The sequence below is a fragment of the Callionymus lyra genome, chromosome 1 (genome assembly GCF_982586985.1).
Source record: "Callionymus lyra chromosome 1, fCalLyr1.hap1.1, whole genome shotgun sequence".
NCBI lineage: Eukaryota > Metazoa > Chordata > Actinopteri > Syngnathiformes > Callionymidae > Callionymus > Callionymus lyra.
Window position 1 is genome coordinate 27,061,651 of NC_141818.1, and position 20,300 is coordinate 27,081,950.

The 20,300-nt window shown below is 41.2% G+C and overlaps 3 protein-coding genes across 3 annotated transcripts; 1 reads left to right on the forward strand and 2 right to left on the reverse strand.

Moving 5' to 3' along the window:
* Positions 1-5,939: 5,939 nt before the first annotated feature.
* chic2 (cysteine-rich hydrophobic domain 2) lies at positions 5,940-12,205 on the reverse strand. Its single transcript, XM_087798688.1, has 6 exons — positions 11,886-12,205; positions 11,283-11,337; positions 9,903-10,058; positions 9,744-9,800; positions 9,616-9,675; positions 5,940-7,419 (listed from the first exon to the last, which is right to left on the reverse strand). Exons 1-6 carry the CDS (start codon positions 12,017-12,019, stop codon positions 7,369-7,371), a joined length of 513 nt encoding a protein of 170 aa, XP_087654814.1. The 5' UTR covers positions 12,020-12,205; the 3' UTR covers positions 5,940-7,368.
* A 548-nt stretch (positions 12,206-12,753) lies between these two features.
* On the forward strand, positions 12,754-13,859 carry rhbdd2 (rhomboid domain containing 2). Its single transcript, XM_087798701.1, has one exon. The coding sequence runs from the start codon at positions 12,914-12,916 to the stop codon at positions 13,829-13,831; it is 918 nt and encodes a 305-aa protein (XP_087654827.1). The 5' UTR covers positions 12,754-12,913; the 3' UTR covers positions 13,832-13,859.
* Positions 13,860-13,991: 132 nt separating this feature from the next.
* LOC148088683 (OCIA domain-containing protein 1-like) lies at positions 13,992-16,800 on the reverse strand. The gene is made up of 8 exons (XM_087798712.1): positions 16,630-16,800; positions 16,421-16,502; positions 15,698-15,751; positions 15,572-15,619; positions 15,348-15,474; positions 15,121-15,266; positions 14,188-14,343; positions 13,992-14,118 (listed from the first exon to the last, which is right to left on the reverse strand). Exons 1-8 carry the CDS (start codon positions 16,681-16,683, stop codon positions 14,078-14,080), a joined length of 708 nt encoding a protein of 235 aa, XP_087654838.1. The 5' UTR covers positions 16,684-16,800; the 3' UTR covers positions 13,992-14,077.
* Between the last annotated feature and the right edge of the window lie 3,500 nt (positions 16,801-20,300).

Below are 20,300 nucleotides of genomic sequence, written 5' to 3' on the forward strand. Positions count from 1 at the left end.
ATCTGCTCCAACTCCTTGTCAGCAGCTTCCTGGTGGGCCAAAGGAAGTTGTCGCGGTCGCACCTTGATGGGTCTTGCATCCCCTGTGTCGATATAGTGCTCTACCAAGTGCCTCAATCCGACCTCACAGTCATTTAGAGCAAAAATGTCTTTAAATTCCAACAGTACCTGCCACAGTCTATCTTGCTGAACTTCGGACAAACCCTCGCAGTTCAATGTCCAGATTTTCCTCACTGCCGTGATCCGCTCATCGTCCTCTCCGACCAAATGGGGTTCCTCACTCATTTCAGCAGAGACGGCAGTGTTGGCCGTGGGCACAGGTGCTCTCGAATGCATGGGAAGGGATGTTAACGGTAAACACTGCCCTCCCGGAAATGCCAGGAAACTATTCCCCAAGTTCAGGATGCATCCCACCGTGCGTAAGAAGTCCAACCTGAGGATGCAGGCATCTTGTATATCAGCCACCCAGGCTGTAAAAGGAACAGTCAGGTCCCCCACCTTGAACTGGAACACACACTTTCCCTTCATTGGAGCCAAGTCACCAGTCACTGTCCTCAGACACACTGTCGTTGCCTCCAGTGAAGCCCCTGCAGGGACTGTGTCGGGTCGCACCAACGTTGCGTTAGACCCGGTGTCCACCAGAGCCGTGCAGGATGTTCCCTCTACCGTCACTGGAACATGGCAAAAGTCCCCAACTTGGGTCCAACCCACTGCGATGACTTGGCTTGAGGGGGTTGTTGATGGTGTGTGGGTGGTTGCGCTTTGGGCTACTGTGTCCCCACTTACACAGGCCCTTGGCCGTTTCCCTGCTGTGTAGCGAACCTGGGGCATTGTCTGAGTAGGTGTCCAGGTTGTCAACACCCCCAGCAGTTCTGTAGTCGACAGCTAGGACACAGAGTAGAACCTCCAGCCTGCAGAGCTGCTGCTTGGATCACCTCCTGCTGCCATTCTCGGTCCTCCATCTCTCTGCCCGGCACTGCCAGCATTCTTACTGATGTTGACCCATTTGTCTCGTCAAAATCTCTGCTTAGCATCTCTCTCTCCACAGCTAATTCCAGAGCTTCATTCAGCGTGGCAGGACGAGTAAGAAGCGTGTGGATCCGCAGCTCTTTAGGACTGACAGCCTGCAGGAACTGATCTCTTGCCAGCTCTTTCTGAGCCGCTGGCTCGACACACACTAAGGTCAGGGTCACTAAGGTGTCCCACAAGGTTATGTTCTTGGTCCAATCCTATTCACGATCTATATGCTCTAAAAAGCGATTACTGTTCAGGCAGCAACAGGTGGGAATTTGAAACTTACAACTTTTAATTTTCATAAGGCAACTAGATGTGCTTAGTTTGTGATTGAATGTGTTGTGTGAATGTGTGCAAAATAATGATTGAAAAGAAAACATTGTGAACTGTAGAAAGAGAATAGGCTAAAATAAATCATCATGTCTGGAACAAAACCTACCCCGAAAGAAGTTAAAACTGTCGTAGAATTCCGCAGTAGAATGTACAGTGGAATCCCTGAAAATAATGACATAAACGGTGCCTTTAACCAACAGTTAAAACCAGCCTAAATTCTAAATGGTTTAAAAGATCCAGTTGCACATTGGTTAAGAAAAAACTATGTCAACTTTCCAACAGGGCCATTAGAAGAGTTCAAAACACATGCAATTCACGCTGACAAATTGATCAGAGAAAAAAGGAAGCAGGATGCAACACAAGTGTATTTGACTGAAGAGGGAACTGAAACTTAATCGTAATCGAGACAGGAAAAAGCAAGTTTTCTCACAACAATGCGCAGAAGATAAAAGGCCAGAGAAAGGGAAATGAGGAGTAGCAGAGAGAAAACGACAGAGCAATTGGTGGATGCTACATCTGTCACAGGAAAGGTCACATGGCTCATGAATGTTACAAAAAACAGAAGAAAGCCAGGATGAGATGATGAAGAGAAAGACGCATGACTAGATAAAGTAAATAGAGAAAAGACAAAGAAAAGGTCAGAAGAGACAGAAGAAATAAATGACAATAACTCAAATGAAGCAGACATGTATTTACTGTCAAATGAAACAGATTAGAACTTAAACCAGAAATTGTACTACTAATTAATGGTCGTCACATGCTATTTTTGGTAGATACTAAAAATCAGCCCGATCAGTGAAAGACTGACTGTTCAGTTAAAACAAGATAGTGATTTGACTACTGCAAAAGTCTGGTACAAGATTTGCAAGCAGTAACTGCCGCAGTACAGCAGAGGGCGCCAAATTTACCAAATCCACATACGTCGCTCAACTCTATAAATCCAAAAAGGACAGTATTTTACTGTCATAGATTTAAGCAATGCTTTTTGGTCGATTCCTTTAGAAAAATAAAATCAAGTATGGTTTGCTTTTACTTACAAACGAGAAAAACTTGCTTGGACAAGATTACCACAAGAGTACACTGCAAGTCCAACCATTTTCAGTCAAAACATTTAGGCATGTCTCAGTAACATTACTCCAAAGGAAGGAAGTCACATTTTTGTTTATGTAGATGACATCTTATTGGTTAACGAAAATCAAGACAAACGCAAAAAAGACACTTTCCACAACTCCTTGAGTATTTGCATTGAACAGGTAACAAAGTAAGTGAAAAGAAGTTACAACTTTTGAAAAACATATTTGGGACATACCTTAACCAAACAAGGTAGAACAGTGAACCAAGAAAGAAAGGAGCAAAATTTGTAAACAAGTTATACATAGCCCAGAATAAATTATTGTTTAAATGGGATGCAGTATTGAGTCATGGGTTGAGCTTTGTCTCAAAAGGAGGGATGGTAGACCAGATAAATGGGATTTATAACACGCACAGGTTAAATTCCTTGTCGAAGAATCTTTGTAAGCAGTTTTTAATCTGTATCAAAAATAACTCCCATGGTCAATTGAGACCAAAACGTGGCTCATTCCCTGATCCAATTTATCCATTTCACACCATTCACTTAGATTTTATTAAATTATCTAAACAGAAAGGAGTTGAATATTGTCTAGTACTTATTGACGCCTTCTCGAAGTGGGTTGAGATCTTTCCAAAGGCTAAAGGACGTGACAACGGATCACATTTTGTCAATGAAGTGATTGACAGCAACAGAGCAACCAGTAAAGTTGGAAGGAAAAATCCCCTGGATTCACTTTTCCCACTGCAAACTGCGACATCTTGAAAACTCTCCGAGACCTGAGCCTGCAGACCACAACTCATCGAAGCAACAATAAGACGCAGGACTTCAAACTACTGAGCTGAGACAACAACAGTGTTCTGATAGGGTTTTTATCATGCTAGTAACCTCTGACTACCCTGGTCACTGCAACAATGATTTGTCCCCCTTTTATACGCCCCATACTCACCACCCTGTTCCTAACCACTTTCGTCGCCTGAGCACCATGAGCATGGTAGGAAACACCGGCCACAAGAGACATCATGGACGGTAAAAAGGACGGTATAGAAAGAGGATACCAACCTCATGTGACCTGCAAGAACGACCAAGACGAGAGAAAACGTCAAATGTCAAAAAGTAATCCTCTCTGAACATCCAAGTCTGATGATAAAATGTAAATAAAACTTTGGTACTTCTTACAAAGGCAAAATGTGATATAATTTGTTCAAAAAAGGTTTAGAATCATGAAAGTCTACTTTCTACTGCAAATGATTCTCGTCTAAACTATTAGGTGTGACACACACAAAAAAGTTGAAAATTTAACTACCAAAAAAACACACTTCAGGCCTATTTCTAAGCTCCCTTTCTTGTCCAAGATCTTGGAGAAGGTGGTGTCTGAGCAGCTGTCTTAGTTCCTGGATCAGAGCGACATCCATGAGAAGTTTCAGTCTGGCTTCCGTAAACATCACTCTACGGAGACAGCTTTACTGAGAGTGTCCAGTGACATCATGATGTCGGCTGATTCTGGTAAATACACTGTTCTGGTTCTCTTGGATCTGTCCTCAGCCTTTGACACAGTTGATCACCAGATCCTGCTGAGAAGACTGAGGGATGAAGTGGGACTGTCTGGGTCTGTGTTAGAATGGTTCTCATCTTACCTTTCTGGGCGCAGTTTTAGTGTATCTGCCAATCAAATGAGGTCTGAATCGGCAGATCTGTTGCGTGGAGTCCCTCATGTTTCTGTTCTGGGTCCTTTATTGTTTTTGCTGTACTTGATTCCCCTGGGTAAAAACATTCAGAGATTTCCTGATGTTTCTTATCACATTTTTGCTGATGACATCCAGCTTTACTGCTCTTTTGATCCAACTGAGCCCCAGAGGCTGAACAGCTTAGTCAATTGTTTGCTAGAAATCAAATAATGGCTGAGTGAAAACACTTTGCAGCTAAATGTGGACAAAACTGAAACTCTGGTGATTGCTCCTAAGATAAGGTTCCAGGGTTGAGTCAGTACTTGGGTGACTTAGGTCAGTCTGTCAAACTGATCCTGAGAAACCTGCGTGTTGTATTTGATAAAGACATGTCTCTTGTTCGACACTGCAGAAAAACTGACCAGAAACTGTTTCCTTCAACTGAGAAAAATCTCTAAACTGAGGAAAATGTTGTCACAACATGATCTGGAGCTTGTAATCCATGCGTTCGTTTCTTCTCGTCTGGACTATTGCAACAGTTGTTTTCCTGTCTTAACAAGAAGGAGCTGTCTCGCCTGCAGTTGATTCAGAACTCTGCAGCGAGAATTCTGACCCGCTCAAGTAGAAGAACTCACATTTCTCCGATCCTTAAAACTCTTCACTGGCTTCCAGTTTCTTTCAGGATCAACTTTAAAATTCTGGTTCTTACTTTCAGAGCTATTCATGGTCAGGCTCCTCGTTACATCACTGATCTGATTCACCCCTACACCCAAGCTTGGGCTCTGAGGTCTGTGGATCAGAATCTAGTGATGGTTCCACGCACACGATTCAGGACCAGAGGAGAGAAATCCTTCCAGGCTGTTGCTCCTAAGCTTTGGAAGCTTTTTCTTCTCTCTTTGCGCTTGATGGAGTCTACTGTCTCCTTCACGAACATCTTGGTTTAAGTTAGCTATGGATTCAGGCAAAGTAATGAATCAATCATGCATTGTGTGGATGGGTCCTAGACCCTTGTTAAGAATTGTGCCATTTAAACATGATCCCCAGGAGAAAATCCCTGACAGGGACTTGATCAGAAGACACTCTATAAACTTACACTGTTATGCTGATGACCCCCAACTCTACTTGTCAATGAAGCCAGATGAAAGAAATCAGCCTACACAACTACAGTCCTGTATTACAGATATCAAGTCCTGGATGACCAAAAACTTTGTTTTACTGAACTAGGAACAAAAATGAGGTTCTACTAGTTGGTCCACAACATCTCAGACAATCATTTACTAATGATCTAGTTTCCCAGAATGGACTCACACGTGCTGCTAGCACCACTGTAAGGAATCTGGGTGTCTGCTTTGACGAGGACTTATCATTTAAATCACACATAAACAAATCTCACGGACTGCCTACTTCCACCTTCGTAACATTTCAAAAATCAGGCACTTCCTTCCTTTGGATGCTGCGGAGAAACTCATCCATGCTTTTGTTACCTCCAGGCTGGACTATTGTAACTTTTTTTTCTCTCACTGTATCCTCCCTCACTCTTCTCTCCGTCCATCTGTCCACCCCCCTCAATCGTTCCTCCCAGCCGGTCACAACAGGAGGCCGTCAACAATGAGTCTGGTTCTGCTCGAGATTTATGCCCTCTAAAAGGAAGTTTTTCCTCGCCAACGCCACGATGTCTTTTACTCATTGTTTGATCTGTTTTTCCTTTCTCCACTTTAGTCTTACTTCAACTGTAAAGTGTCTTGAGATTACTTTGTTATAAGACATTTTAAATAAAATTGAATTGAATTAAATTGAAACAGTCAACAAGGTTTTCCACATGAGGATGATTCTTGCCTGAAAAACATCATGAAATCATTGTTTGTTTACTGGTTTATTGGGAGCCTGGAACACACTCATCTCTGTGACGATGCGGTTATTGTTTTGATATCTCAATAACTCAAAAACCCATAGACCAACTTGAGGCCACATACAACCCTTGACTTCATAGGTTAATACTACAATTCCCATGATGCACTAAAAAAAACATTAGAAACTTTAAATCCAAAGAGTAATTCAGAGTGCAGGCCTTTGACTGACAAACGTCAAACAAAATCACACCAGGAAGGCAATATTTAAAACCACTGTCCATGTAGTTGTTTCAACGCATCTTTTGATACGGTACTTTATTTTACAACTAATTGTGTGCGATACCATTCCACACAACGTGAACACTCCTCTCTGCTAACTCTGAAACATCACTCAGTAGTTTGAACCCTCTCTTAAAACAAATCTCAGGTTTCATTGGAATAGTTGTTAAAAGCTTTCGTTCTAGCTCTAGTTTTGGGTTCACTCGATTTTCTCTTCACGATAAAAGCTATTGTGGGCAACATAAAAGTTTTTGAAAACTCTAAATGCCTTAACAAGTGCTAGTGGGAATTTTTGAGAATGATGTAATCAAAGAATCTCTAAAGGGCATCTGTGGCACCACCAAAAACACAAACCTGAATGAGTTATTGAATACAACAACAAGGTAAGAACTCATGTAGAATTTCTTCATCTTAACATGTAAGCAAGCACTTCGTAGCCATGCGTCAGCAGATCAGTGAAGACGAGTTTTTGGTTTAACTATAAGACACCGTTTAATGTGAACATTTAAATAAAAAATTGCCAACAAAATTGTCGAAAGAAAGACAAAAAGCCTGTGTACAAAACAAAACAAAACAACAAAACCAAAAACTTCCTCTCAGGCGAAGACTTAAACATGATCAACAGGTCCTTTAACAAAGAAATATGAATTTGGAGAAGGTTTTCTATTCTTACTGGCCACAGAAAACAAAGACAAACGACGTGGTGTTCTGTCATTCACAGGCTCTGTGATTGTCACTGGAGTTAGGTGCGACAGCTTCATCTGATGTTATGAGCAGAAGAACGGGCTCCTTTGGCGCCAGCGTCGTCTTCCAAAATACAGTCAGAGCCCAGACCAAGCGGGACACAGGCATGAGGGAGTGCGTTTGAGGGCGAAGTGACGGATCTATGGGTGTCTCATGTGCTTTGGGTTGAAAACAAGTGATCATTTTTCCCATTCGAGCATTAAAACCTGTTTCAGGTTCGGGATCAAGGTTCAGCAGTTTGGTGCTCGACTCCTCCACTCAAGCAGAAGAACCCCCAAAACAGTTGAGTTGTAAACAAAGTTTTTCAGAAGAGGGTGAGGACTGATGCTACCCTGTAAACATAATAAAATCATCTGAGAAGGGTAGTTCTTTGACCTTGACCCAGCAAAGGTTGCAGGTCAGCTGCTGGTTGATTAGTCTGGTCTGAAGATGGGGATCTTGGGTAGAAACTCTATTAGGATTACCTGTGTTGACAAGAGACAGAATGTTAGAGGGAATGTACAGAAATATTTCTTATGATAAATCATAAGGTGCCACAAATAATAATGCTTCACTGATCTGGATGCTGAACTCGTTTACTTTTAAAGATTCAGCCGAAAAGATCTTGTGTACGATACGTCGTACACTCAGGATTTCTCACAGTGCAGCACAGACATTTTGATCTTAACTTCTAAATACGTTTTCATGTATTCACCATTCAAATTGAACAGAAGGAGGTTTGTGGGCGACATACGATCATTTCATAAAAACTTAACACACTTTAGCCCTATTTGCACGGGAAAAGTATTATCTGGGGACCTCTGGTAATTTGTAATAATTACGGAGAATGTCCGAGTTTTAATCCTGTGCGAATGCGCCATGTCTGTGATTAGAAATGTAATAATTCCGCTGTCGACGTCTTACCAAACACAGACGTCAGGTGACAATACTAGTCCCGTGTGAATCCGAATGTCGATGTTTGTAATTCTGAATGCGGTATATATGCCACTGTAACGGACTTCTATGCTCTCGCCATTGTGTTAATATTTACTTACGCCGTTTTATTTTGAAGGGGTTGAAGGGGAAGTTGATCAAGTTCGTTGTTGTTGGGGGTGTGTTCCACATGACGAAAGTAAAGAAGACGTGCGCACTGCACAGCTACAAACTAAGTTCCAGCCTCGTTGTTTCCCACACAAACACACTCGGTTACACTACTGTAACAGACTATGTCCCTTCTGTAAGAATAACTTTGGGGAAAATTTATGTGCAGGGCAGGGCTCTCACTGTTGAGCGTCTGCACAGGTTGAGAAACGAAAGAAAATAAACGGTTGTCCACTTTATCTTCTCTAAACGAAGAAGGCTTGGTTGAACCAACTTTCTCTTTCAGTAATTGCGCTCCTTGTTAGATCTGTATCTCTAGGTAATGTCAGTAAAAATTACCATTTTACAGAAATCGCTTATCCAGTGCGAATGCACTTAAAATAACGCAGAGGAGGTCATTTATAAAACACAGAGGTCCCCAGGAAATACATATCCTGTGCGAATAGGGCTTTGGACCGGTTTAAATAGCACCGAGTCAAGTGATGGAAAATAAAGTTATTTCCCTGACTCAAACTATTTTTATACTCCATTGACATGAAGCAAAATGGATTCTTAAACTTCTCCACTTCTCTTAATCTTCCATCCCTCATACGTCTCTTTACCACATTCATATTCTTGTTATTTTCAGCTAAATAATGAATAATTTCTGACGAGATTGAAGCTGTCCACAGTCCTTCACAAAACATTACTTTCAATACTGTCTGCCTCCTGCCATCAGATCTTCTCTTAAGAATTTGAATGATCTTTATTCACCGATCCCATTCTCTGGCCTCTTTTAGTGTCAGTGAATATTTCCCAATTGTGATTACGTTAAACTAACGAAAGTTCCAGAAAACTTCCTTTTTTTTCCAAATCTAAACATTGTCTCTAGCCTGTTCATGTTTAATTTTCTTCAGAAAAATAAACAATGTTTCACACTGAAAAGTTGTGCTTACAAAGCTCTTTGTCCGCTGACATGAATTCTACCATCTGTCTAATTTGCTCCATGCTTGAGGGCAGTGCTTTGAAGGAGAGAAAGTAAGCGTGTTTTATTACAAAATATTGAAGACGAATTGCATCGAAACATTTCCATATGCGCGTAATAATTTCCCAAAATATTCTGATTAAAAGGTGGATTTTCCAGATCACTTGCACTTTAAGAAGTTTGATGTATATTCTGCTTCCTGGTCTTTTATTGTTTCGTCTCTTCATGCAATTTTACCTGTTTTGCTAGTTGTTTGAAATTTCAAGTATTATCATTTTCATGTGTATAAAATAATGATCCCACAACAGCTTCTGAAATCTGGAGTAAAATGTGTGCATCAACTCATATATGAGAAAACCTTTCTGTGTCTGTAGTGCGATCTTCTCACATTTCAGAAAAATGCTGACAAAGCGTTTGGCATACATTGGTTCTTATCTTTGATCAATAGTTCCACTGCCGCAATACATCTAACAAGAACCAACATGATATGAGCAAACAAAACTTCACTGCAGTGTCCTGCCCCTAAATATAAATATATATATATATATATATATATATACTGTGCTGCATAATTAACCTGACTCACATGAAAATCAAAAAACAAATCAATACTCACATATTCCATCATGTTGTTGGTTTCACACTTTCTTTTGCTTAGTTTCCAGTGCAAACACAACTTCAGAAAAGAAAAACAATTGAGATGAAACTTGAAACGACTCGTGGGAAAAGAAGATTCCAACTCACCTTGTGGTACAGTCTGTTGTTCTCCCACTCAAGAAGCTTTTCTAGCGATCTTCTTGTCTAACAAGCAAAAAAAGCGTTTAATATGTTGCAATATTTATAAAAAAGATCTCCATCAGGTCATGACATAACAGGAGATAGATTATTAGGACCTTGACTCACCCTCTTGCTAAGGCAGATGACCGGCCACAAACTGAAGCCCAGAGTACAACAGCAGCACAGACAGCCACACAGCAGCCATCGCACGTTAACCGGCAGCGTCTTTCTCAAGCAGCCATTTACACGAGTGATACTGGCTTTGAATTCTTCTGGGGCCACCTGAACAGATACAACATTTTACTCTACAACAGCTCTTCTGAGACATACAGTAAGTGCAGGTGGATGGAAGTCACATCCAAACCATCTCTTCTTTCACGGCCAGATTCTTAACAATATGTAAACCACTGATGAGGTTTAAAAATGCAGACCTTAGCAAGATGAAATGGAAGGAATCATGAAACGTAGTTGAGTCCAGGTTACAAGAGTAGAGTATGTTTTAGAAATGGAAACCTCACACTTGCAAGACTGAATAGATGTCAACAGAAATTAAAAATCTACTTTATTTCATCAGACAATGTAAAATAATGATATAAAGATTGTTGTCTGACACATTAAGTATTATTTATTAAATATTGATGTTAATGATGTTTTTTTTGTCATTACACAAAAGTTTATAGCTCTTAGTCATGCTGCTGTAGGTTTAGATCGCTGGAGGAGGCTTTCTCTCTGTGTCTTTCTTTACTGCATCATGTCTCAAGTGCAAAAGAACACTTGCCAAAGAGTGACAACTCAATCTGATGTCCACTGCCTTATGTCACTTTTAAGATTTCCTTCACACTGATCCACGCATTATCAAGTGTGTGTAACGAAACTTGGGATAGAAGCACGTGTGGACCCACTTTTGCGAGACACATGTCGGGAGAAAATACAAAAGCAACACTAAGAATTTCTACAAAGCAACCATACGTTCCTACAGTGAAGGCATAACGCCGGAAATTCGTCAGTTAAAATGTCGGAGAATTACTGAATTATTGTTGGGGTTGAATAAAGTCGGCAAAAAGATAAAGGTTTGTGTGGTTATTTGAAACATAAGCAACATCAAGCTTATGAACATCTATTACAACAGTAAAAAAACATTTTTTTTAGTGAAAAATAAAACAACAATGTTGATTACTAAATTTATCATTGGCCCTTTTAATAGTCAACTTTATCGCAACTATTCGTGGATTCCCTAGTTTATTCAATTGTACAAAGTTTTACTTTTTTTTTTAATGCATACAATTCCCCCCCCCCATTTATGTTTATTTGTTTTTTTCATTCACATATGTCATGATAACATTTCTTGTAAGATATTGAATATCGCAGATATTGTGTATCGTGATATCATCATCATCAAGTGCAAAAAAGATAGATTGTTACGTGTCTTGAGATTACTGTTATGATTTGACACTTGATATAAAATGGAATGGAAATATAAACGATGACTGATCACACTTGACTCACCTTTCCTGTAAGAGCTGATGGAAATTCTGACTCAAATTTGTTGCTTAGCCCGAACCTGCAGGAAAAGAGAAAATTCAACTCAAGTTAATGAAGTAGACTTTTACCTCACTGATCAATCAATAGGTTATTGGTATTTTAGTAGAAGGCTAAACAACTTTGAGGACGGTCTTGAGATACATTGACCACAGGAGTACTTGTATATTTAACAATGCAAACACTAGATATACAATCGAGTTACAGAGGTTTATACCAGTCACTCATAAAAAATAGTTGCAATTTCACATAAGAAAATTCTTTTTTTTTTTAAACTATCTACAGCAAGACAAACATATTCTTTAAATATGATTGAAAACGTTAGAAAGGGTCAATACTAGTTTCGTGACAACACTGTGTACTTCCTGATATTGAATGCAGGTATATTATTCTTGGCCTACGACTTAAAAATAAATACATTTGTGTGTATTTTCTTCATCCGTTAGCTCGAAGCTAAACGAGAAGCTAGTTGCTATGCTTGGGAAACGGATTCTGTTGCTAGCCTTCCTTCTCGAGAGTCCATCGACAACATCAGAACGGATCGTTTCTGTTCGCTAAAGATCAACTCACACGGTGACGTGACCAGAACCTCGCACGACCACCGGGTCCGGTGCGTACTTGAGGAGCTGCTCCTCCGCGGCCCTGTCCTCGTCCTCCTCTTCCTCCTCCTCTTCTTCGTAGATCTCGTCGAAGTCCTCCATCATGGCGCGGCTCGGAATCGCGCTTCTCGGGTGAGACGCCGAGAGAGACACGATGCCGGTGAACGAAAGAATAAAACCAGGAAAGTTTATTAAAAAAAAGAAACGCTTTAAGTGGATATAAATTAATTCGCAACAGTTCACTGCGACCAGCAGAGCCTGAAACAAAACATCAACATCCGCCGCGTTCACCGCACGACACCGGAAGAGGGTCAGACGTCTTGACGTCAGAGTCTGTTTCACATTAAAACTCAAGCATAATAAAACTAAATGCCTTTTTGTAGCATGTAAGTAAGTAAGTAATTGCTATTTGTGAAGCGCCTTTCTGGACCAGCATGATGCCTTCATTTTCTAAAACACATTTTATTTAACATTTTTGATGTAGCGTTTTTTTTCTTTAGATAATTTAATTGATTCCGTTTGTCCTTTATACATATATATATAACTAATATATGTTCACATTTCTTTATTTAACATGCACTGTCTATTTAAACTCTGGCCAGAAAACAGTATACTTCCTTTTTGTTAGTTTCAAGGAGAAAATCTATTTCCAGTCGAAGCAAGTTTCTTTGTCGTTTGTGGATTATACTATAATTGTAAACAAAAACAAAGATATTATATATCATACCAATGACGTCAGAATATACATGACGTAGACAAATGCGTAGACCTTAGGACACCCAAGATCATTGATCAGCTTTAGTTTTATTTTGAAAGTTTAACCCGGATATTTACATTCACTTGGCTTCGCTTCCCTTTTAAACAATACTTCATAACATTGTAAAGTCAATGAAACGCATCTGATTCTCGGAGCAATGAGATGTTAAGAAAGGCTTAACGACTTCCTGTTTGGTGAGGACACTGCACCGGTTGAACGTCTTCCTGGATCCTCTTCACGACATGTCTCGCACAGATTATATCAACATGATGTCACAAATATTTCGAGGAATGGTTCCTTCCATCACGAGTGGAGTCCTGCTGATCAGTCTGTTGTCTGGGACGTTGTTGGGGTTACAGGTGTGTCTGGATCTGCCCGCGGGTCTGCTCAGTGTCGGCTCAGAGGTCTTCACGCGCGGACACGTCCACGCACTGCTGCTGTTCTCTCTGCACCACAGAAACTTCTCTCAACTCCTGCTCAGCACCGCAACCTTCGTCCTTCTCAGCGGGGGTTTGGAAAAAGGCCTCGGCACGGTTCGCTTCCTGTTTTCCTTTTTGGTTCTGTCCACCTGCACAGGTGTGCTTTACTCTCTTCTGGACCTCCTGCTGAGCAAGGATGAGCAGCATCACACTGAAGGACTGGTCCCTGTGGCGCTGGCCTGTGTGGCTGTTACCACCATGCACACCAGCATGAGCAAGAGCTTCCTCTGCGGGGTGAGCTTCCCTTCGATGGCTCTTCCCTGGGTCTTCGTCTTGGCCACGAGTGCGTTCATCCCCCATGCTGTGCTGCCCTGCAACATCCTCGCCGCTTTGGTGGGATGGCTCCACGGGAAAGGCTGGTTCTCCTATCTGGACCTGACTGAAGCCAGAGCGGGTGTTCTGGAGAAGATGATGCCTTTCAGACTTTTGAGGAGGATTACAGTCGTGACCTTTGTTCCTGCATCCATGGAGGAGAGAAGAAAGACCCTTCTACCCCAGGTCACCCCCACACCCGGGTCATACCCAGTCCAGGCGTACGCCCCTCAGACTTCACAAACCAAAGATAAGACCTATGAAGACTGGCCCACTTCTAATATCGACCCGTCTCTGACAGCTCAGGTTGACTTTACAGAGCAAAGCCTGAACCACGCCAGTGTCTTACAGATGCCTCCATCACTGTAGCCTTTATCTACCGGTGCCTTCTTTTTTTTACCCACACCTCAATGGCCTTCAAACACAATCCTGTCTTTCATGTTGCCTTTAACAAGGTCTCACAACTTTATTGTCTGGAGGTTCTCGATACTTTGTTTCCAGTTTGGTTCATCTTCACACCGTCACAATGTAATGTACAGAGAGTCAGTTTATTATCCAGTCACTTAGCAATACAGAAAAGAGAAATAACAGTTTGTATGCTTAGGAGGACCAGGACTATTCCTCCTCCCACGTGTCGCCATAATCATTCTTCTTCACTGCAAAACCAGAAGAATGGGAATCAACAACAGAACGTATGTCATTTACTCTGGCATGAAGCTGCTTACCGTCCTTCGTGGGCCTTTTGGGCACGACTTTAGGTGTAGGTTTGGCCTCAGATCTCTGAGTAAGGGTCGCCTCATAGTTCTGTCTGTTGCTCTCCCTCAGGTTTTTATAAAGAACAGTGTTTTTTCTAGGCTGCTCTTCTTCCATATATGACTGGCCTGGTGGAAAACATTTTTTATTTTTTTTTATTCACCAGACTTGCATGATATCATGAGCAGTATTGAAATTGTTCACAAAACAAATTTTTCATGCACATATTAGATATACATCAACCAGATTTATTTTACAGGGTTTGCCAGTCTCTTTTATATGAATGTTTAAATGACTGTAAATTCCGCCTTATCTGGGCACACTTCCATACCGCACCAACTTAATTTAAACAGAGAAAAATAACTGCTTCATATGCATTTCTCTGCGTCTTTTACTTTTCTTTTTACACAAGGGAGGTGTGCATGGTGCACAAATTGACTTGAATTGAAAAAAAGTGAATAAAAATCAGAACAAAATTGAATTATAATTTTCTTGCTTAACTTTTGATGCATTACTGCCGACAATATCTTCTCCACCTTACACTTCCTGCCAGAGGGCATCCTGGGAGGCATTAACCCTTAAAACCCAAAGATAAGCACCATTATATTTTAATAGGCAAAAAAGTAGCTTAGTAGTTACAGAAGTTACATCCCCCTAACAGTGAATTTTTTTTTAAATATATAAATGAAGTTTTCAAAATAAATGCTCTTAAAATAAGCAGTATTTCTGATAACCTTCACTAATTAACCATCTGAATACTTGAAACAAAAATCTTCTACACTGTGGTTTCCCATCTTGTCGGTTTTCAGTATCAATCAGCCAAAAATGATATTACACACAAGATAAACAATTTGAAAGTATGAGCTAAAATAGCTTTAATCATGTGTGTGCAATTGATAGCAAACCTTGTGGATCAAGTTCATTTGTCCTCGACCTCTCAACGTCTGGATTGAATCCGTACGCATCATCATTTGGGGCTGTGTTGACTTCTGGACTCAAGCCAAACATCTGGATGTTGGAGTTGTTTTGCTCAGACTGAGAATCTACAGGACTAGGAAAGAAGAAGTCTTTACATTTAGACTCTTAGTCAGTTACTTACACATCCTACATGTGATTTATATTAAAAACATACAATGCAGATGGTTTCTGTGCTTTTTGCCTCAGGAATTCACCCAGAGGAGAGTCCAGGCTGCTGAGTCTCTCCACTAATGTGTCTTTATAAGAGACCTTTCCTGCGGTAAAGCCAATAAACCCTGCAACTGAAAAGGCAAAAAAACCCCCGATACTTTTAAGCTACAGCAAACATGTCAGATGCATGACACAAAGTATTATGAAAAATGACAAAAATAAACTCACAGATAAGTTTGGGTATCGATCCAAATCTTAAACTCCGAGACAGAATCCCTGCAAACGCACAGTTAATTAATTATAAGATTGTAAGATACAGTTAAAATTTAGTTAATATATCTGTTGTGATTTTACCTTTGGAAATAAGGAATTGGGTTGTTGCCATACCCAGACACGAAATGGGCAAAGCTGCATATGGAGGATACCAAAGTGAATACATAGATTGATTACTAGTAAAATATTCTGCTTTAAAGTGTGTGGTGTTGTACTTAAATCATTACTTATTATCATATTATATAGCCAAACGTTTCTTTACCACAAGATAAACATTTTTTTGTCCAATATTGGACATTCTTTAAATCTCATGGCTCTGATTAAGAAACATTTCTTCCTTGTACTCGTCGCCTGGTACAGCTTTCAGCCATGAACAAAAACGTTGGACAATTCTTATTAAAATTCACACTTTCCCCTTATAGCCCCAAGCAAACTTCTCTTTCATAAGTTGCTACATGATCTGCCACAATTGTCGAACTGTTTTATTAGTTCTGCTATTGTGAGTCAATCTCTAAATAAATCAATACATCTACCTAAATATTTCATGATCTGAAACCAACATAAAAATCTTTCTCATCATGTGTTCACATCTTTACGACGTTTAAACATTTGATCCAAGACGTTGTCTTTAAAAACAAACATGTTTTTATATTAAATTAATTAATTGAAGATGCACAGAGACTAGTCAACACGTATTTCAAGATAGAAATGAAAAAAAAAGTCAAAATAACGATCAGTTGGATTAAAGATGGACAATTGAAAACCTGAGTAGTTCTTCAGTCCAACATGCATGAGCAAACTTACATCTGTACCAGAAGCTCTCAGAGTTGCACTCTTTTAACACTCTCTTCTCCTCATCTGTGAGGATGTAGTCTGGACCTAATGGCTGGACGAGCACACAAAGCAGATCGTAACTACAGTGTTGTTGTAAACAAACGACAGACTTGCTGGACTGTCCAGCTCCAGCCAGCTAGCACGTTAGCACGTTAGCCACCAGGCGACTTAGAATTTACCTCTACTTGTTGAGCTTTCGGCCCTTCATACAATTCTGTGCCCGTGGAGGACATGTTGACTGGGATGCCAGTAACTATCGTGAAAGTAAACTCGTGAGATTATTTGAAAAGGAACCACTTATCCAACAAACGCTGGAACCGCTTGATCCAATGTCATTGCTTTCTCTGATAGTGACGTAACCCGGAAATGAAAATGGACTTCCGTTGTATATACTTTTTTTTATTCATGACTAAATAATAACGTTGATTACAAAAGTAAACGAGAATCATTTTATGAATATTGATTTTATTCGGTATTTCATTAGGTAATTAAATTATTTAAAGGGCAGCCAATGTGGAAAACCCAACTATCCTGACTCACTCATATGTTTCAAATTTTGAAGACTTCCTTTCCTTGACGATGTTTTTGAAGTTATTTAGTTGTAATGAACGTCAAAATAGTGACGTTTATTTTGACTAACCCGGACCACAACAACAGCAATTTGGGTAATGACGTCAGACTGTCTAGTTTACTAAATACTAAACCCCCAACTCTCCCTGAGAACCAACAGCCCATAGAGACAAGGCTAAACACAAATTGTAAACAAAAACAAAGATTTAAACGTAGCTGGGAAAACCAGATAGACTGCCAGTTTGCCGCATAGCCTAATGGATGCCAGAGTGGTGATAGTCAGTTGCAGCTGCTTCATCAGAGGTGGTTGTTTGTGCCACCCGTCTCAGGTGGCTGGCACGCCAACGTGACCTGTTAGCCAGGAAAAATGTAGCAGGACCCAACTGTTCAATGATCTGTTGAGGTGCAAAACCAAAAGGAACACATTGAACGCAATGAGCGATTAGGACGCCACCCATTAGGAAAATGTTAAGCAGGGGTGTTTCACCCGAAACTGCTGATGATGGCCATGGCAGAGGCTGCAAAGGCATAGGTGTTGGCGGGCCACTTTGTCCACTGGTGAGGCAAGCTGCACAGTCTTTAAACTCCCGCAGCACTGCTTGACTTGCAATGCCCTGGTGTCCTTCATGTAGCATATGCAGGACATGTGCCCTTAACACACTGGGAACCACTGTTCACACCCCAATTGCCACACAGACATCGTTCAAGTATGAGTTAGTTCCACCTAAAAACTTTGCAGGCCAGCCCTCCTGGATGAAAGTTCAAAGCTGGGTGAGCACGGGTTCTTGCCCTTGATGCTGCCTCTAGCTTCCTGAGAGAGTCTGCTGCTTTTAGGGGTGTGTGCAGGATAAGTGCACGCTCTGGTTCAGATGTGTCCTGGGTACTGTCAAGTAAACAAGTTGGTGTGGCTCTTTGCATGGCAGTCATCAAGTAGGGCGAGTGGCAGCCGTGAAAGTGGTTGAATGACTGGAGACGCAGCTGAAACAATAAGCGGCTGGTGGTTGAAGACTGTAAGTAAGTAAGTAAGTAAGTAAGTAATAGTTATTTGTAAAGCACATTTCTATACAAGGGACACAAAGCGCTTGAACAATCAAAACCAGTACACATTTTAAAAATACAATAAATAAGGGAGAGAAGGTCGTTCCAAAGCTTAGGAGCAACTGCCTGGAAGGATTTCTCTCCTCTGGTCATGAACCGTGTTCAGGAACCATCAGAACCACCTCAGAGCCTTAGCTGGGGTGCAAGGCTGGATCAGATCACTGATGTAAGGAGGAGCTTGACCATGAATAGATCTGAGAGTAAGAACCAGAATTTTTAAATGGATCGTGAAAGACACTGGCAGCCAGTGAAGAGTTTTAAGCATCAGGGAAATGTGAGTTCTTCTACAAGAGCGAGTCAGATTTTATCGCTACAGAGTTTGGTATTAACTGCAGTTGGGACAGCTCCTTCTTGTTTAGACACGAAAATAAACTATACAATAGTCCAAACAAAAAGACACAAATACATGGATTATAAACTCCAGATCATGTTGTGACCCCATTTTCCTAAGTTAAAAAAAAGTCTCAGTTGAAGGAAACAGTTTTTGGTCATTTATTTGCAGTGTTGTACTAGAAACATGTCTTTGTCAAATACAACACCCAGGTTTCTCAGGCTCAGGCGGCAGTGGGGGTCGGGGGCTGGTGGGCTGGCCAACTGGCCGGCTGGGGGCGGCACGTGGACTGTTTAGGGCGGGGCTTGGGGTTTGCTAGTTCTGGATGGCCCCCTGGCCTGGGTGGTCTCCCACCTTGTTGGGGGGCTGTTGGTGGGCTGGTCTTGGGATGGATGCCCACTGCAGTGGTGGCTGTGACTCTCTGTGTGTGCCCTGTGTGGCATGTGCCGGGCTGGGGGCGGTTGCCTCCCTGGCTGCTATGTGGTGCATGGTGGTTGGTCTTCCGGGGGCTACCCGGGAGGTGGGGCCGAAAAATGGGCAGGGACATGGCGAGGGGACGGCGGGAGCGATGGGCAGACACTTGGTACCGAAGTGACCACGGACCACCGATGTAATGCTGCTGGCCCCCCTGGTGCTCATGAGGTTTTATGGTTTCCCTGCCCTCATGACCGCCCTGTGACCCGGGAGACACTCACCGAAAGACTGGACTGGTACCTGGCCGTGCTGCTCCCCGGCTCCTAGGGTGGTATACGGCCCAACTTCTGGCCGGGTTATTGCGGGGCATGCACAGACGGCGCCGCTGCTGCTAGGGTGGCACACACACACACACACACACACACACACACACACACACACACACACACACACACACACACACACACACACACACACACACACACACACACACACACACACACACACACACACACACACACACACCTCTGTATCTTCTCCCCCAACTTGAGTCTGTTTTACCTGTGTATTATATACATTTGCAATCGGCCTGATCAGTTGTGAAGGAGACTGGATGCCGGGAGCCTGGTCCTTTCAAGGTTTCTGCCTCCTAGAGGCAGTTTTTCCTTGCCACAGTGATGTTATCATAAGATTACAAGATTACAAATCTTTGTAAATAATACAAAGATTACTCACTTATACACAGATATGTAGGCTGTGCGGCTCTGGTCCTATCAGGTCCAATATTTAATGAACCACAACAACAACTAAGCTTAAATAATCTATCTATGAAAAACTGTTGTTGGACAATGGACACCTCACCACAGGATGAACACAATACTATTATACCCCGTATTTGTTATTCTTGTTTTTCTTATATATGTGTGTAACTGGTGAAAGTATGTTAATAATTAAAAATAATAATAATAATAATAATAATAATTAAAACCCTTAGTCAACATTAGAGTGATTAGAAATTGAGATTGGAGATTGGAATTTTGGGTGAACTGTAGAATGGTCCGTTGACTTGTCACTGATCTAAAACCTTCCCCGTGCCGATCAGCTTCCACATCCGGGTTGTTGTTACGTTATTTCCTTCCCGCATGCGCACATCGTGTTATCAGTGTTGTTGGACGGCATTTTACTTTGCAGTACGTCTTTTCGAATAAGATGAAAGCGAACTATTATTTAAAAACGTTTTTAGCTTGTTTTAGTTAATTCAACGGTTTTTTAATACATTTTAATAAAAAGTTTTACAAATATTGTTATACTTAAATGAAGAACATTACTTGGTTTACTAGTAAATATTACATTTAATAATTATTTGTCTTTTTACCCTTATTTTGTCTTTGTGTAAATGTCGAGAATTCGTCTATACATTATTAAGCCTTTATACAT

What these genes read in the sequence shown, in the direction of transcription:
- chic2 (XM_087798688.1), bottom strand. Translation starts at nt 12,019, where the DNA reads ATGATGGAGGACTTCGACGAGATCTACGAAGAAGAGGAGGAGGAAGAG. An exon ending in CATCAGCTCTTACAGGAAAG is followed by an intron (nt 10,059 to 11,282) that starts GTGAGTCAAGTG and finishes GTATCTGTTCAG; the next exon opens with GTGGCCCCAGAAGAATTCAA. An exon ending in CCAACAACATGATGGAATAT is followed by an intron (nt 7,420 to 9,615) that starts GTGAGTATTGAT and finishes TTGTCAACACAG; the next exon opens with GTAATCCTAATAGAGTTTCT.
- rhbdd2 (XM_087798701.1), top strand. Translation starts at nt 12,914, where the DNA reads ATGTCTCGCACAGATTATATCAACATGATGTCACAAATATTTCGAGGA.
- LOC148088683 (XM_087798712.1), bottom strand. Translation starts at nt 16,683, where the DNA reads ATGTCCTCCACGGGCACAGAATTGTATGAAGGGCCGAAAGCTCAACAA. An exon ending in CGAAAGCTCAACAAGTAGAG is followed by an intron (nt 16,503 to 16,629) that starts GTAAATTCTAAG and finishes GTGCTCGTCCAG; the next exon opens with CCATTAGGTCCAGACTACAT. An exon ending in ATCGATACCCAAACTTATCT is followed by an intron (nt 15,475 to 15,571) that starts GTGAGTTTATTT and finishes TTGCCTTTTCAG; the next exon opens with TTGCAGGGTTTATTGGCTTT.